Below are 15,533 nucleotides of genomic sequence, written 5' to 3'. Positions count from 1 at the left end.
GATGGCTATAGAAATAGATTTTGTTAAATAGGTGTTAGATTCTACGTTCCCGTGCCTGGACTGTCTACCCTGTTTTCATCGAAATCGAAACCCACGACGTCAAGCATGACTGTCATTATCCCAGGAAGGCCTATGTAGGGCACTGGCCCAGTCGAAATTGAAGTTGAGGTTTTGTTCAAATTGGTTCCAACACCATCCATCGCTGCTGCCATAATAAAAGGAACAGCTCTGTATGGCAAACACTTCTTCGTTCAAAGGAAAACCAATGGCCTGAATCGCTATGTTAACGTTTGTCAAATACCCTGTTATTGTAGGCATCACGGATAGTTTTTTATCCACGTCATTTGTTAGACAGGCAAGCATATAACCTCTATTCTACCCTATACACGAAAACGGGCCAGTAAATGGTGTTTAGCTTTGCATTCGCTACTGAACATTTCACTCGTCTCTCCAGCCACTTCCAATCCAATGTTACCAGCGGGTGTGAGAACCCGCCATTCGCCCCGGCAGGACAAAGCCAGCGGGACTGCGGAGTGCGGACCACAGTCGGCGCGCAAGCTAAAATAAAGTGCTACTTCAATACCAATATTTTACAGCGAAGGTGGGCTGCGTGCCATGTTTCCCTTAAACAGCACAGCTGGTTTATTGCTATGTTCCTCTTCAACGCAGTTCCGGGTCTGCCAGTCATACCCCTGTTCATGTATTTCACAACTCGATCACAAAACCGGCACATTTAGCTGGTTGGTTACATCCGCTATTGGACTCAGTGCGTCTGGAAGCCCAGTGATCTCTCACAGCGCGGCGCCCCGCCATCGTTGGGTTGCACATAGCTGACTAGACATTACGTAAGCGGTTAAGCGCGCATTATTTCAAACAAATCCAAGCTGTAACTTACTTGCAACCGATCACTTCCACTGGATCATTGGCCCCGGGATGCACAGCCATGCATTTCATAAAATTCGGACATGAAAAATCAATGTGATGGGAAAACGCGTCATTTCACACCTGCCAAACGCGGAGGAGCTAACGCTGATAATATCATTTTCGACGTGACGCATCTCGCGCACACACCGTAAGTAGTCGAGGTAATACTGATCAATATCATGTGTGTGGGTTTAATTGTGTGTGGGCTATAATTATATATGTGGGTAATCCACCCGCCCCTATCAATGATTCCAAAAGCCTCACTACAAAATGAAGCTCTTCGTCAGCCAAAACATTCTGTGCAGTACAGAACTCGAGTACATAAGTAGAGCACATATTAAGATACGCGTCGTACATATTCCGCCCATTATACACGCGTCCTAGACGTACCCGCGGCTAAAATCGTCAACCGCGACCTAAAACGGTTGGAGAATGGACGGAAAGACCATTTCCTTTCCGCGTCTCTTTCCACGTCGGAAGCGGCAATCAAGCAGAAACGGAGAGCCGCTACCGGGGCCTGCGACGTCAGCTGACAGCCGGCGGGCCCGGCGATGGACCAGCAACGTCAGCGGTGACGTCAGCTGACAGCCGGCGGGCCCGGGGACGGACCAGCAGCGTCAGCGGTGACGTCAGCTGACAGCCGGCGGGCCCGGCGATGGACCAGCAGCGTCAGCGGTGACGTCAGCTGACAGCCGGCGGGCCCGGGGACGGACCAGCAGCGTCAGCGGTGACGTCAGCTGACAGCCGACGGGCCCGGGGACGGACCAGCAACGTCACCGTTGACGCGGCTGAAGCTGACCCCGCGCACCGGAGGAGGCGCGGCGGCCGCCCTGGTCTGCGGCTCCAGTCGGCACGTCCGCCGGCCGACGGCGACTACGGGTAGCGCGGGTCGGTGCAGGTGCACCAGGGCGGCCGACAGCAGGGCTGCAGACTCGGCCGCCACATGAAGTTCCCATAGCTGAATTGGCTCTCCGGTAGGTCGACGAGCGTGGCCGCGTGCTGGGCTGCCGCGCGCCGGCTAGCGGCCAGCACGCGGCCGTACTCGGCGCTGTTCTCGTCCAGCGGCCGCTGCTCGCTCGCGTCCGTTTGGATGTTGAAGATGTGCGGCCGCCCCAGCCGGTCCGACATATCGCACAAGCAGATATCGTGGCATACCGCCGTCCCCGGCAGCCACTGGGGCTGGTAGAAGTGCACCTTCCACGTGGTGTTCTCTGGCGAAGACAAAATGCGTCATTTCACTCCAACCTGCCGCGTTTTGGACGGGCATTGCTATCAATTTGAGTTCATCCTTCACAGACCAACCAGCGTCCAACCGCACGGCCAGCGTCCACCAGTTCCATGCCAATGTGCCAGACTATCAGGCCTAAGTCAATGATTAACGCAGACGCGTTAACCACTGCACTGCCGGCACCCAGGTGCGGAGACCGTGCTCGGATCACGTGACTGGCCACAGTAGCATGACTGGTGAGTCGTTTGCTCTGCGGTTCGGAACGCACAAAGCCCACGCGAAACGTTGTTCCACGCTCGAAGGTGGACAAACGGACGCTCAGTTGCCATTCTCACCGTTCTCTACCCAGCGCAGGGCGTGGATGGCTTCACTGCAGTAGTGGAACATGACCTCGTGCGGCGACCGACTGGACTGGCCTGTGATCAGCTGGGTCAGGTCACGACCGTCCAACACCCGGTCTCCCACATAGGTCTGCAACAAACAGGGATCGCGTGGAGGACGGCCACGGTACGGCTACGCTGCAACCGTGAACCGGCCATCACAGAGGCGGGGATGCTGTGCTTTGGCCGTCCGACTCAGCACGTGTCTGGCACGAGTGATCCCCACGGCAGTCGGCTCGCGCGGCTGACCCGACGCGCCGCTCATGGCCAGCGCACGGCCGGCCATCGATACAGCGTACATGCCTAAAACGCGGCCCGGGACCGTGACGTGTTACACAGAGTCTGGAGGCGAGTCGAGGCGCCCCGCGTCCACGCGGCGGCGCGCTACCTTAGCGTCCACGCCAGCTACGCTGAGCACGGTCGGGAAGAGGTCCATCTGCGACACCGGCGCGTCGATGGTGGAGCCGGGCCGAGCCAGCGGCGGGTAGCGCAGCAGGGTGGGCACGCGGATGCCGCCCTCCATTCCTGCCATGCCCTTTCCACCTGAGGGGTGGTAAGGTGTCATGCTCTGAGGGCGACCACGCTGCAATACAGTCAACGGCATAATGATCTGCACCAGCTGTACGGGTCAGCCTAGCGCGAATCGTGGATCGAACGGGGCGAGAACAGATTGGCCAGCGACCACCGAACACCTCGGGCCCTCCGCGTGTCACCGCGCCACGCATGAAATGCCGCGAGGTGACAACACATGCAGCCGACCAGCATCTCACCCCTGGCGAACACCGGGCTGCAGGATGGTGCGACTCACTTAAAACAGCAAACCTGTCACCAGCAGGGTCATTTGTCGGCGGTCTCAGCCCGAGTACGCCAGCGCAACCACGTCTCCTCCCCGCTTGTCTGAGCCACCCATTATGCCTCCTCGTACCCCGGGCCTTCCCCCACCAGAGTCGGCACTTACAATGCACCCAACGTGCCCCGGCACCGCTACGCGGCCCGTCGTGATATAGGACTTCAGAGAGTAGCCCATCAGGCCACCGGTACCTTTCAGAGAGCAGCCCATCAGGTCACCAGTACCTCTCAGAGAGCAGCCCATCAGGTCACCGGTACCTCTCAGAGAGCAGCCCATCAGGTCACCGGTACCTCTCAGAGAGCAGCCCATCAGGTCACCGGTACCTCTCAGAGAGTAGCCCATCAGGCCACCGGTACCTCTCAGAGAGCAGCCCATCAGGCCACCGGTACCTCTCAGAGAGCAGCCCATCAGGTCACCGGTACCTCTCAGAGAGCAGCCCATCAGGTCACCGGTACCTCTCAGAGAGCAGCCCATCAGGTCACCGGTACCTCTCAGAGGGCCATAGCCTCTCCAGTACCTATGGGCTACGAACAAGCCGTTCTCTCACCAGTACTTCTGAGCGGTACACTGCGCAATCAGTACCTAGTTCCTTCGAGCGGGTCATGCGTACCTCTGAGTGGGCCGTTGTACCCGCCTTGGACGTCGCCGGCGACGCCACGCTCCTCCAGGTGTCCGCCATTGTCGGAGGTCAGGTACACGAGCGTGTTGTCGGCCAGCCCGAGCCGGTCCAGCTCTGCCAGAATCTCGCCGACGGCCCAGTCCAGCTCCAGCACGCTGTCGCCGTACAGGCCGTGCCGCGAGCGGCCGCGGAACTCGGGTACCGTCGCCAGGGCCGTGTGCACCTGCCGGTCGGGCGCAGGCGCTGGCACGGCCGCTCCGCCCGGACGCCGACTGACCGGGGCGGGCCGCACACACGGGCCGACGGCCAGCTCGGTATGTGTCGAGCGAACAAAACCGGCGCCCGCGCAGCCGGGTAATCCATCGCGCAGAGCCAGGCTCTGCATCCACTACCAAGGCCGCACGCATCGCATACTCGCCCTGATCGCGGCAACCAACACCAAGTGAGCATTCAGAAATATTGCACAATGGTACAACAACGGTGAGGAAGACCGCAACGACGATTGCTCTTAGACAGGCTACGGCATCACGAGTCAAGGGGCGGACTGTCTGACCGGGCCTGCTCTACGTAAGCGCAAACGAGCGTTCACATCGCTTACCTTTGAGAACGCATGCAGAAGGAAAAACGGGCGATCCTGTTGCTTGTATTCGGCCAGCTTTTCTTTGGTTTCAGCGACAAATCTTTGGGTGAGCCCGACCAACCTGATTGGTTGTTCTACCACCTGCAGATGTAAACGAAGACGTCTGAAATCGGGGCGGCGACACTGGCTCTGGCCGATCAGTCACCAGTCATTGGAGACAGCCACAGACGGCTCCGGACACTACGGCGTGCTGATCGAACAGACGCAGACCAGCGAGCGCGACTCAACACATCAAACACCAGTCATTGGAGACAGCCACAGACGGCTCCGGACACTACGGCGCGCTGACCGGACAGCCGCCGACCAGCGAGCGCGACTCAACACATCGGTCACCAGTCATTGGAGACAGCCACAGACCGCTCCGGACACTGCGGCGTGCTGATCGGACAGCCGCCGACAAGCGAGCACAACTCAACACATCAAACACCAGTCATTGGAGACAGCCACAGACCGCTACAGACACTACGGCGTGCTGATCGGACAGACGCCGACCAGCGGGCGCGACTCAACACGTGGGGATCGCATGCAGGGCAATGTCATGCAACGAATACATCGAATGAACAGCTGGCGGACGGAAATGGGGCACTAATAAGGTACTAATCCTCGTCCCCAGAATAAATAGGCGCTGATGAATGCCAATTAATGCATGACTCCCAACCGTTGTATTGGTGAACGAGGCAGTCTTCACACCAGCACGGGTTAATATCCTACAAACCACTTTTACCATTTGAAATTACCTAAACCACAAGACGTTTGGCGCGCACACACTTTCAGAAACTGCCCACGTTAAAAGATTTAAGAAACTACATCGTGTAGAATGTGAGTGAATGAGCTATGCGAGTCGGCTTTGTTGACCAGTCGAGGAAACCAAGCGACAATGCTGGCGGTGGTGGAGCCGTAAACTAGGCTTGCAAAATGTTGGCCACCTAACACACGTCGCATCACTGACTGCGACCGGCCAGCTGAACAGCACTGGACGTATAAAGTAGCCGAAGAAATGCCCCAAATATTCATTAAATGCATTTTCTTGCTACTTTACGCAAAATGACGTACCATCTCTTACATGCGCTGACCATCCCCGCTATTTCTATACCGAAAGACATATAACCTCCTCACCCACCGCCGTGTCAGACCGCGCGGAAGCTCCCCAACCTCCTCACCCACCGCCGTGTCGGACCGCGCGGCAGCTCCCCAACCTCCTCACCCACCGCCGTGTCAGACCGCGCGGCAGCTCCCCAACCTCCTCACCCACCGCCGTGTCGGACCGCGCGGCAGCTCCCCAACCTCCTCACCCACCGCCGTGTCGGACCGCGCGGCAGCTCCCCAACCTCCTCACCCACCGCCGTGCCGGACCACGCGGCAGCTCTCCGACCTCCTCACCCACCGCCGTGTCGGACCGCGCGGCAGCTCCCCAACCTCCTCACCCACCGCCGTGCCGGACCACGCGGCAGCTCTCCGACCTCCTCACCCACCGCCGTGTCGGACCGCGCGGCAGCTCCCCAACCTCCTCACCCACCGCCGTGTCAGACCGCGCGGCAGCTCCCCAACCTCCTCACCCACCGCCGTGTCGGACCGCGCGGCAGCTCTCCACCGGGCGGCGCCGTACGGCGTGCTCTAGCCCAATTAGCGTATTACATATGCAGTGTTTTATCATCGAACGTGGCAAATCAATGGTGTAACATGTGAAAACACACGCAGCAATAACTTAAGTCGCTGTTGCACGGTGTCTAAAACGCACAGGTGCCTGGAGTCGTCGCCAATGCAAGGTTAGGGCTTCGGGGCGGCTGGCCAGATGAAAAACAAAATGCTGGCTAGTACAATGACCTTATCGCTGGACATCGCGGACTTCACCAATTCACTCATGGTTGGAAAATCATCATGGACTCATCTGACGGAAAGTTATTACGGACTTAACGTAACTCCGACTCGCGTGAGTAATACTTTTGCACCTGGCAACACAAAACATTGTTATTTAACAACGACGTGCCCAAATCAACACGACTTCGGGGACAACAATGGCGCATGCTACAGAAGTCAACACGACTCACAAACCTCGCCGTTCCTCATGATCAGCGAGTTGATGAGCTTGACGTTTGACGCCAGGGGAATTGTGGCGGACGCGAGCAGGGCGGTGAGCAGAGCGAGCCAGAAGAGACACCGGGAGCGCCCCCGGAGCACCGCGGCAGCCATGCAGGAGCCGGCCAGCACGGCGTACATCACGGGGAAAAAGTTCGGAAGCATGGCGGTCACGACAGATGTCCCGTCGTCACCGAAGTCCCTGCCAGAGTGGGAGACTGCATGTGACGATAACCACCTGTAAGGACACAAATTTAACGACTGCATACATGGCTTAGGGTTCGGGGCACGATTACTAAGCACGATTCGATCACTAAGCACGATTTGCAGTGACAGACAACAAAACCCGCGCAAAGAGCTTCCAGCTCAGCGGAAATTCTGTAGAACGTAGAGAGGCTTCAGTGCGCCACGTAATAGCGATGACCTAGGTATACCTAGGCAGGCGACTCACGTCATGAGCTAAGCTAGGCATGCGTAATGGCATGTGTTCGACGTGGCATGTGTGGTGGCGTGTGGAACCTACGACGATCCTATTATTGCAATTATCTCACCCACAAAAAAGCTTTTCCAGGAGCACCTTGCCGGACCCAAGCCCCAAACATGGCCAGACTCACACTTTGACCGACATCACTCGAGAAAGTCATAGCACAACAAGCGACCATACGTGCGACCATGCATTTGTGTAATTGTATTGACAGGGACTGCACGTGGGCAAGATGCCTCCTGGCGTCGATGCCAGGAGCCATAACCCATATGAAAATCGCATCACTAAACATATCGCGGACAAAGTTGTATAAACTCACTTCAAATTGGTCAACGGCATTCCGTACCAATACTGGAAGCCATGGTTGTTGGGCGAGTGACAGTTGTCGCCATATGTCTCACAACTGACGCCTAGGTGCCATTTCCCTATGTAGGATGTGTTGTAGCCTTCGTTCACAAGAACCTGCAAAGGAATCCGCATTTCAGGTCAGCGCTGTGCGTCTGCGTGTGTGCGCACGCGCCGGTGTGTGTGTCTGTGTGTGCATGTATGTATGTATGTATGTGTGTGTGTGTGTGTGTGTACGTGTGCGTGTGCGCGTGCGTGTGCGTGTGCGCGTGCGCGTGTGCGTGAGGACGTGGGGGGGGGGGGGCATCCGGCGAATAGCACCAGGCTTTGAAAATCTATGCGCAGGTTTTCAGCAATGTCAGAAGTGCACCTTTGTACTGAACGAGTTGGAAATAATTCAGTTCAATATCAGAGCTGCCTTGTTGTTCGTTTCACAAGTTTCTAAATCAATCAGCATAGGAACTCAAGTGGCTTTGAATAACGTTGGGAAAGAGGCGCACTTCTTATAGGGCCTGTCCATTTGTTCTCTACCTTACCTTTTCGTTCGTTATAAACACATTTAATGTGTTTATGTATTTATGCATTTAATGTGTTTAACGCGCCAGCCATGATATTCTTTTAGTGCACTTCGACTTGCATCCTACGCAACAGACGGTATGTGTCATACTACCACGGAATTATAGAAATCAGGCCATCTCCACGATGTGCCACACCACACCATCCGTGCCACACAGGAGTTGGTGTCACGGCGAGTGGTTTGGTCTGGCGTGCAGAAGGACATCCGTGACCGAGCGTGCCGTGTCAGCGCGCTAAGGTACACCGCCACACCCGTTATCCGGCTGCGACCTGGACGCCACCGGCCGGCGGGTTCGATCATGCCCACATCGACCTGATCGGGTCCACCGCCATCTGCTGGTCAGGTTTGCCTGCTGGCATGTGTGTGGACAGCTTTACTTAATGGCGCGCGGGCGGGACCAATGCGACACACCCAATAACTATAATAGGCACCTCATATAAGAACCTAAAAAAACGGCACCTCTTATCCAGTTACTACTGATGCATTATGTCGTCCGCAACATACATCTTCAAAAAAAGTTCCCTGTGTTGGGCAGACCGCCGTTCATCTCTACCAGTGTGATCTCTGTGTCGGGCAGACCACTGCTCGCTTTGGCCAGCGTGCCCTCTAGGTTGGGCAGGGCGCCGCTCACCCTCGCCAGCGTGACCTGTTTGTCAGTCAGGCCGCCCTCACCTTGGCCCGCGTGACCTCCTTGTCGGGCAGACCACCGCTCACCTTGACCAAGGTGACCTCTGTGCCGGGCAGACCACCACTCACCCTAGCCAGCATGACCTCTGTGTCGGAAAGGCCACCACTCACCCTGGCCAGCATGACCTTTGTGTTGGGCAGACCACCACTTACCTAAGTTAGTATGACCTCTGTGTCGGGCAGGCCGCCACCCAACTCTGTCAGCGTGACCTTTGTGCAGGATAGATCACTACTCACCTTAGCCAGCGTGACCTCTGTGTCGGACAGACCGTCGCTCACCTTGGCCAGCGTGACCTCTGTTGGGCAGGCCACCACCCACCTTGATCAGGGTGACCTCTGTGTCGGGCAGACCGCCGCTCACATTGGCCAGCGTGACCTCTGTGTCAGGCAGACCACCGCTCACCCCAGCCGGCGTGACCTCTGTGTCAGGCAAACCACCGCTCACCCTGGCCAGCATGACCTCTGTGTCGGGCAGACCGCCGCTCACATTGGCCAGCGTGACCTCTGTGTCGGGCAGACCGCCGCTCACATTGACCAGCGTGACCCCTGTGTCAGGCAGACCACCGCTCACCCCAGCCGGCGTGACCTCTGTGCCAGGCAGACCACCGCTCACCCCAGCCGGCGTGACCTCTGTGTCAGGCAAACCGCCGCTCACCTTGGCCAGCGTGACCTCTGTGTCGGGCAGACCGCCGCGCTGCGCCACAAACAAGATCACATCTTGGCCGTATGGCGCTGCAACCATGCCCTGACGGATCGGGTAGCGCGCCGTCAGCAAAGCCGCCCTCGACGGCGTGCAAGTGGCGGCCGCCGCCAGCGACTGGGTGAACCGCATGCCGTCCCGCGCCAGGCCGTCTGGCGGAGAGGTCGCACCGCGTCAGCCGCGCCTCACCGGCCCCCACACAACCGTTACCAGTTTCCAGTCACCCGTCACCGGTCATCCGTCACCGCAGTGACCTCTCCAAATGGGAAAGCCCAATACCAATAAACCAATGGGTTCGGCACCTAAGCGATCCAGGGTGCCGTGGCAGGTCAACAAAGAGACTCTGTCAGCAGTGTGGGGTCCTCAGAACAAGCCAGAAAACCCAAGATCAATGTGGTGACCCCTGAACATTTGTGAGTGCACCAGTAGGTTAAAATATAGCACCCCAATCAGAGAGCAGGGTCCTCTCAGTAAACAAGGCCAATATCAGAGTGGAAGGCCCCAGAGCGATCAGGAGTTCATTGGAAGATGAATGTATAGACCCCATGACAGCAAGAGTGTAGGATCCTTTAAGCAAGTATGAAGTGGGCAAGACCGATGCGGAGCCTTCAAGCAACATCAAGTGCCCCAGCAGGTTCGCATATGGGGACCAGACAGCAACATACAGCCTTCCAGGCAAATGCAGAGAAATCAAGGGCAGTGTGGAAAGGTCCTTAGCAATCATGGTGACCTGGTAGATATATAACAAACATATCATAGTAAAGTATATCGCATAAGTAGACATATTGGGACCCCAGCATCAGTGTAGGCTGCCTGGACAGTACGGTGTGTCATCGAGGGGTAAATCTTTTGGAATCAACTGAGACAAAGTTTTCCTTGGCACACAGATTAGTAATAGACTTTCAGGCCTGCCGCACTGCCACCAATGTAGATATGCGTGAAGCGGGAGCAGTTTTTCTCCGACAGGCCAAGATAATTGTATTCGACACTAGCGCCACCTATTTTACACGCTGGCGTCATCCTTGAACAACTCTCGTCTTGCCACTTTCCACGCTACTTGTACCTGGTGGGTTAAGCACGAAAGATATATATATATATATCACGAAGGACACCGGCATATCATTGTTAAGCAGCTGCTTAATTCACTTTTTGTAAAAAGTTAAATTGTTGGTAACAAACAAAACTGTTTAATCATAAAAATGCTCCAGCGGACCGGGACAAGCCCAAGGTTACGACTATTCAGGCATTATTGCGATGATGATTTGCAGTTTATATGCTTGTTGTGTGGGCGATAACGGTTTAACGGATAACGAATAACGGCTTCTGATGCAGCTCCGTATATGGTAAGTGGCGAGGACGCCGATTGTTAATTCCAGATGAGACGCTGTCACTGCAGATCGCAACGTAAACAGTCAGACTAACACCGCTCTGGCGGTCGACAGCAACGGTAGCTCAAACCGGGCCGCTGCTGCTATCATCCACGCCTTCCAACACGACAGCAGAGACGGACTGGCTGCTTGAAATCAAGTATCGTAGATCCTAAGACGATATGGCGCGCAAGAGACAGAGTTAGAAAAGAGACAGTTCATCAAAATGCTGAATCAATCTACGGATCAGGCTTGACAATTTTCCACTTCGACGGCCGCGAAGACAATACCTACATGACCCACAGAAAGCCACGCGAATGCCGTCGAAAAACACGTGGTTGTCACCGCTGAGCCAGGTAGCCGCTACATGACTCACTTCACGTCCGAGTCTGGCCTCCCTCTGCAATTGCTCAACGAGCTACACTCCGTGAGCGTGCAGTGCGACGGTTGCGCCAATGTGCTCGGCTGCGACGGCGCGGCCGTCAACACCGGGACGACAGGCGGTGTGTTCCGGCTGTTTGAGCTGGTCAACGAGTCATCCATACATTTGTTCATCTGCCAGCTTCACGGCAACGAGATCAACCTCCGCCACCTGCTACTGAGCCTGGACGGCACGACCACAGGACCGAAATCTTTTTCTGAACCCATCGGCAAGACCTGCGCCGGACAGGCTTGGGAGAGACGTTGTGGCATTCGAGCTTATGCCAGGGCACATGCTAAACCTGCCGTTCGACCTGATCCAGCAGCTGATCACCGACTAGCAGCTGCTGTATCTGCTAGTCTCCGGCGTTCAAAACGACTCCGGCCGGGCCGCAACAGCCCAGCGGCAAATGGACCACCGAACTATGCCAGATAAATATTAAAACGCATTATCTTCGAATTCAGAGCCATGAATTTTTCGACTTTATCACATTTAACTTGGTATTTCATGCGCTCACTGTTAAGCATTTACTCATAATCATACGATGTGCAATAGCATGTGAAATCATTTGCTCGTTGGTTCATGCTTACTAGTATATTTCCTGTGAGGTATTCCGTTACATTTAAGGACTCTGAGCATCGGCACAATTACATCACCAACGAGACACCAAAACTTTCGTATGACCTAATGCCGTAATCTATTCGTTTTTGTTTCATATGGTTGGCACAGACCTCTCGCCTGCTCCCAGCTTACATCTCTACAGAGACCTCCAGCAGCTCTCGCAAGGACCTCGTCCAGTACGGTGTTGGCCACTATGTGCCGGTGTGGTTCCCCATCCGGCATACCAACAGCTGCGACTTTGGCTCACGCAACTTGTTCCGGAGCATCGCGCTGCTCCGTGAGCTGCCGCTGCATACACTGCCACGGTGCAGCCAGTCCCCCAGTGCAATGGGCACTGGGCCACTCCGCTGGCCATAGTGCCGGACGAGAACCGTGTGGTCCGCCGACAGGCGGTTTGGATCATCGCACCGCGCGTGAGCGGCTAGTCGAGGGTCTTCACCATCCCAGCGATAAACTTCGAGGCCATAAGGTACACCGAACTGATCTCCTAGCGCGGACCAGCCACACAGCCTCCACTGCGAGACATCAGCGACGGTGAGCTGCGGAACAAAGCGCAGGTTCCGCTGGCCATGCCGCCCTATCCGCTTCACATCCCGGCGGTGGAGAAGACCGTGTGCACAGTCACCGAGGTGTGTTCGGCGGAGATGGGAGAATAGACACGATATGGCCTCATCACAGGCAACGCCAGATTCCCCCCCAACGTCAACTCTAAGAAAGATCTGCTCTGAAGGTAAGCTGGTAGTTAACTAATCACTCCTCGACAGTATCAGACTCCCGTTCCGACTTCAATCCATTATACAATCGCTCGAATCTTTAGGCCTTATGTCTTAATTCGTCAATATGCAAATAACATGCAATATGTTCGTGGTTCAGCAGCACGGCAGCAGGAAAATAGGAGGCGTGCAGCCCAAAGAATGGGGACGGCAGCGCCGCGTATCAACCAGCGTGGCAGAGGCTAGTGCAGCAGTGCCCGGGCACGCGCTACATCGTAGAGTAAGACCAGCGCCACACTGCCGAAAACGTCTGGGGCTTGAGCTGAAGCTTCGGCAATATGTAGAGCCCACCTGCAACGGTACTTCTGTTACCGTGCGACCTCCGCGAAGACTCGTTTCGGGTTTCCAGTCAATGAGCAGCTCCTGTTTGGGCCGGTGCATCGAATACGCAGGTTCGGCCAGGAGCAAGATGTGCATGGGGTGTACCCTAACCCCCCTCCACGCCCTTGGTGCAGACTGTAGGCCTTGTCATATGCATTAAGTTGTACACCAGGTAATACATTCTGAGTCGTATGACATGCATGGTTTCGTTTTCAGCGTGTGAGTTGCCTTACAGCAATGAAAGCCTAAAGCAGTACTAACCAACGCACCCGTCCACCACTAAACAACACATAAGGTTTCTGTCACATGGCAATCAATCGGCCAATGTCTGATTGGTATATTTGACCTTAGACCAGGACGTCTTCGTATGATGGCTTACGAAGCTCTCGGTAGCATCGCTTCCACACGCGAAGCTATTTTGAATTGCTCGCCGCCCACGGCTTGGTGTTACCCGCGGCAGCTGACACCGCCCAGCATATGGTGACCGCAACGCCGGGCGCCGGTTTGCAACGATATTTCGATCGGCCCGCCCGTCGCGAATTCAAGTTTTTGGGGAGGGATTTTGGGGTGCATCGACTGCTGTAGGTCATGCAGCTTCAAGTTTTTGGGTAGAGCTTTTGCTACGCTATGTACTTCTGGGCTCTAGCGCCAAGGAATTTCTTTGTCTCACTTGGTTTTGTTACTGATAACGCACCCTACTGTACAGTGTAATGAGCCCTCAAACCTCCATAGATTCCATATTCTTGATCAGTGAATAACTATTGCTATCTGCTAAAGGGCTTTTCATTTTCTCTTGTGACCTTTTCTGGTTGCCTGCAGGCACCTTCATTCAACTTTTGTAGATGTGTTTAAAAACTGGATCAATTTGACTGGTTATGGGCCCCTTTGGGACCCAAGGAACAGCATGCCCCCAACTGGATCCACCATTGGATGGGACACAAGGATGTGTCCAGTGTTCACAGGTGACTAAGTATTGTGCCTGGCCCACAGTCCATTCTGAAGAGAAAGTGCAATGCACTGCCTCAATTAATGGGTTATTTGGATTAGCATTTGAGGGCCAAAATTATAACATAGGGCAACAGTATAAAAAGTAGGAGATATTTCCTTGTTCAGTTTGACATAATCAGAGGCATACAGATGCCTTCCACTTGCCATTTAAAAGGATTTTAGTACTTCTTGGCATGACCCAAGACCACAGCAATCCATTGTATTATAGCCATGACTGCATTCTAAGCATTGCACATATGCTGTGCATTATGTGGCAACACATGCTAATATTTTGGAATTAACTGTGTACAAACCTAAGCACAGGTTGTTTTTAAGACTTCTATTTATCTGAATCCAACAATGTTGTTTAGAAGATGCAGATTAAAACAATGTTGATTTAGGCACTGCCTGTTAAAACAATGCAGAATAATCTGTCCAAACCTGAATCAGGAAGCATATTTTCCATGTAATACACAAAGTTGGACTTGTAAACATCTTAAACTCAGAGATATGCAAGAACACCATGGGATCAACACATAAGCACATAACAATTACTTGGCTCAGCGAACACTTCCAGCCATAGCTGCCATCTCTCCATAAGTTTGAAGAACAACAAGTGGCAATTTCATGCAGATAGATTGGCAGTACCTCAACATTATAAAAATGTTCCAAGGCACAATCAATGATGTATTGAGAAGCATGACTGCTAAATAGACATTTTGATGTCTAAGGCAGTCTTTTCTACTGAGAATCACACCAATAGTTGTATGTTATTTCACCACACCTGATGCCTTTTCATGACCTCCACTGCAGAACATACTGTTAAAACTTCCATGACTCCACTGGGGTGGTGGATTAAGGTCTGCACAGCACTGATATTTTAGGACTGACATAAAAATAAATTCTTGCAAGACACACCAGCAGTTTTGAAGAAAATTCGCGCTTACCGATATTTGGGGTAGGTATCGTCGAGTTGCCATAACATCCAACATCACCATACCCTAGGTCATCAACAAGTAATACTAGGACATTGGGGCGTCTTCCAGAACAGCCACAACCGGCTGCCAGCAACCACATTAATATAGTGCTTTTGTGCATGACACAAATACCGACGATGCACCATTACAATACGACTACACAATCATACATATCTAATGCAGCCCCTGTGCTCCCTGCTCATCGCCCACACTACACGTTCTTATATTAAGTGCTCTACGTGGCGCGGATGAAATGAAATATACGTCACCAACATTCACAAAACTGCCCTTTCGGTTTGCAGTGTGATTTGCGGCGGTCGTGTTCCAGCCTTGCTCCGTTTCTGTGTTAGTTTTTTTGTTGTGGGGTATTGTGGTGGTGGTATTTTTGTTAAAATTCCACCACACATTGCCCTGGTAGCGTTCACTGTATTCCGTCTCGCCTGTTTTTATTTCAAAACAGCAGTTCATAAATACGCTTCCCGCGCCCCGTCCTCGCGCCATAATTTAGGCTCCGTCCCTTCCCGTCGCCAGGAAGTGCTGCCACCTACAGTCGCTG

General features: G+C 54.2%; 1 protein-coding gene across 3 annotated transcripts; it reads right to left on the bottom strand.

Annotated features, from left to right (window-relative positions):
* Nucleotides 1-1,653: 1,653 nt before the first annotated feature.
* Nucleotides 1,654-15,280, bottom strand: LOC119092835 (steryl-sulfatase). 3 transcript variants are annotated; one of them, XM_037215755.1, is made up of 9 exons: nucleotides 15,251-15,280; nucleotides 9,466-9,555; nucleotides 7,521-7,663; nucleotides 6,694-6,919; nucleotides 4,600-4,722; nucleotides 3,993-4,224; nucleotides 2,921-3,075; nucleotides 2,488-2,623; nucleotides 1,654-2,135 (listed from the first exon to the last, which is right to left on the bottom strand). In XM_037215755.1, the coding sequence occupies exons 2-9, from the start codon at nucleotides 9,550-9,552 to the stop codon at nucleotides 1,798-1,800; spliced, it is 1,440 nt and encodes a 479-aa protein (XP_037071650.1). In that variant the 5' UTR covers nucleotides 9,553-9,555; nucleotides 15,251-15,280; the 3' UTR covers nucleotides 1,654-1,797. The 3 variants fall into 3 exon arrangements, with proteins under 3 accessions (XP_037071650.1, XP_037071649.1, XP_037071651.1); XM_037215754.1 differs by lacking the exon at nucleotides 15,251-15,280 and adding an exon at nucleotides 14,948-15,205 and having other exon boundaries at nucleotides 9,466-9,662; XM_037215756.1 differs by lacking the exons at nucleotides 9,466-9,555; nucleotides 15,251-15,280 and adding an exon at nucleotides 14,948-15,205.
* Between the last annotated feature and the right edge of the window lie 253 nt (nucleotides 15,281-15,533).

The sequence above is a fragment of the Pollicipes pollicipes genome, unplaced genomic scaffold, assembly GCF_011947565.3.
Source record: "Pollicipes pollicipes isolate AB1234 unplaced genomic scaffold, Ppol_2.1 Scaffold_3481;HRSCAF=4094_pilon_pilon_pilon, whole genome shotgun sequence".
NCBI lineage: Eukaryota > Metazoa > Arthropoda > Thecostraca > Pollicipedomorpha > Pollicipedidae > Pollicipes > Pollicipes pollicipes.
The sequence above is the reverse complement of the archived record's forward strand: the minus strand, read 5'-3'. Positions and strand labels throughout refer to the sequence as shown.

Coding starts and splice junctions, on each gene's coding strand:
- LOC119092835 (XM_037215754.1), bottom strand. CDS start 15,098: ATGCACAAAAGCACTATATTAATGTGGTTGCTGGCAGCCGGTTGTGGC. Junction 3,076..3,992: donor GTACAACGGCCCACTCAGAG/GTACGCATGACC, acceptor ACCACCCCTCAG/GTGGAAAGGGCATGGCAGGA. Junction 2,624..2,920: donor TAGCTGGCGTGGACGCTAAG/GTAGCGCGCCGC, acceptor TGTTTGTTGCAG/ACCTATGTGGGAGACCGGGT.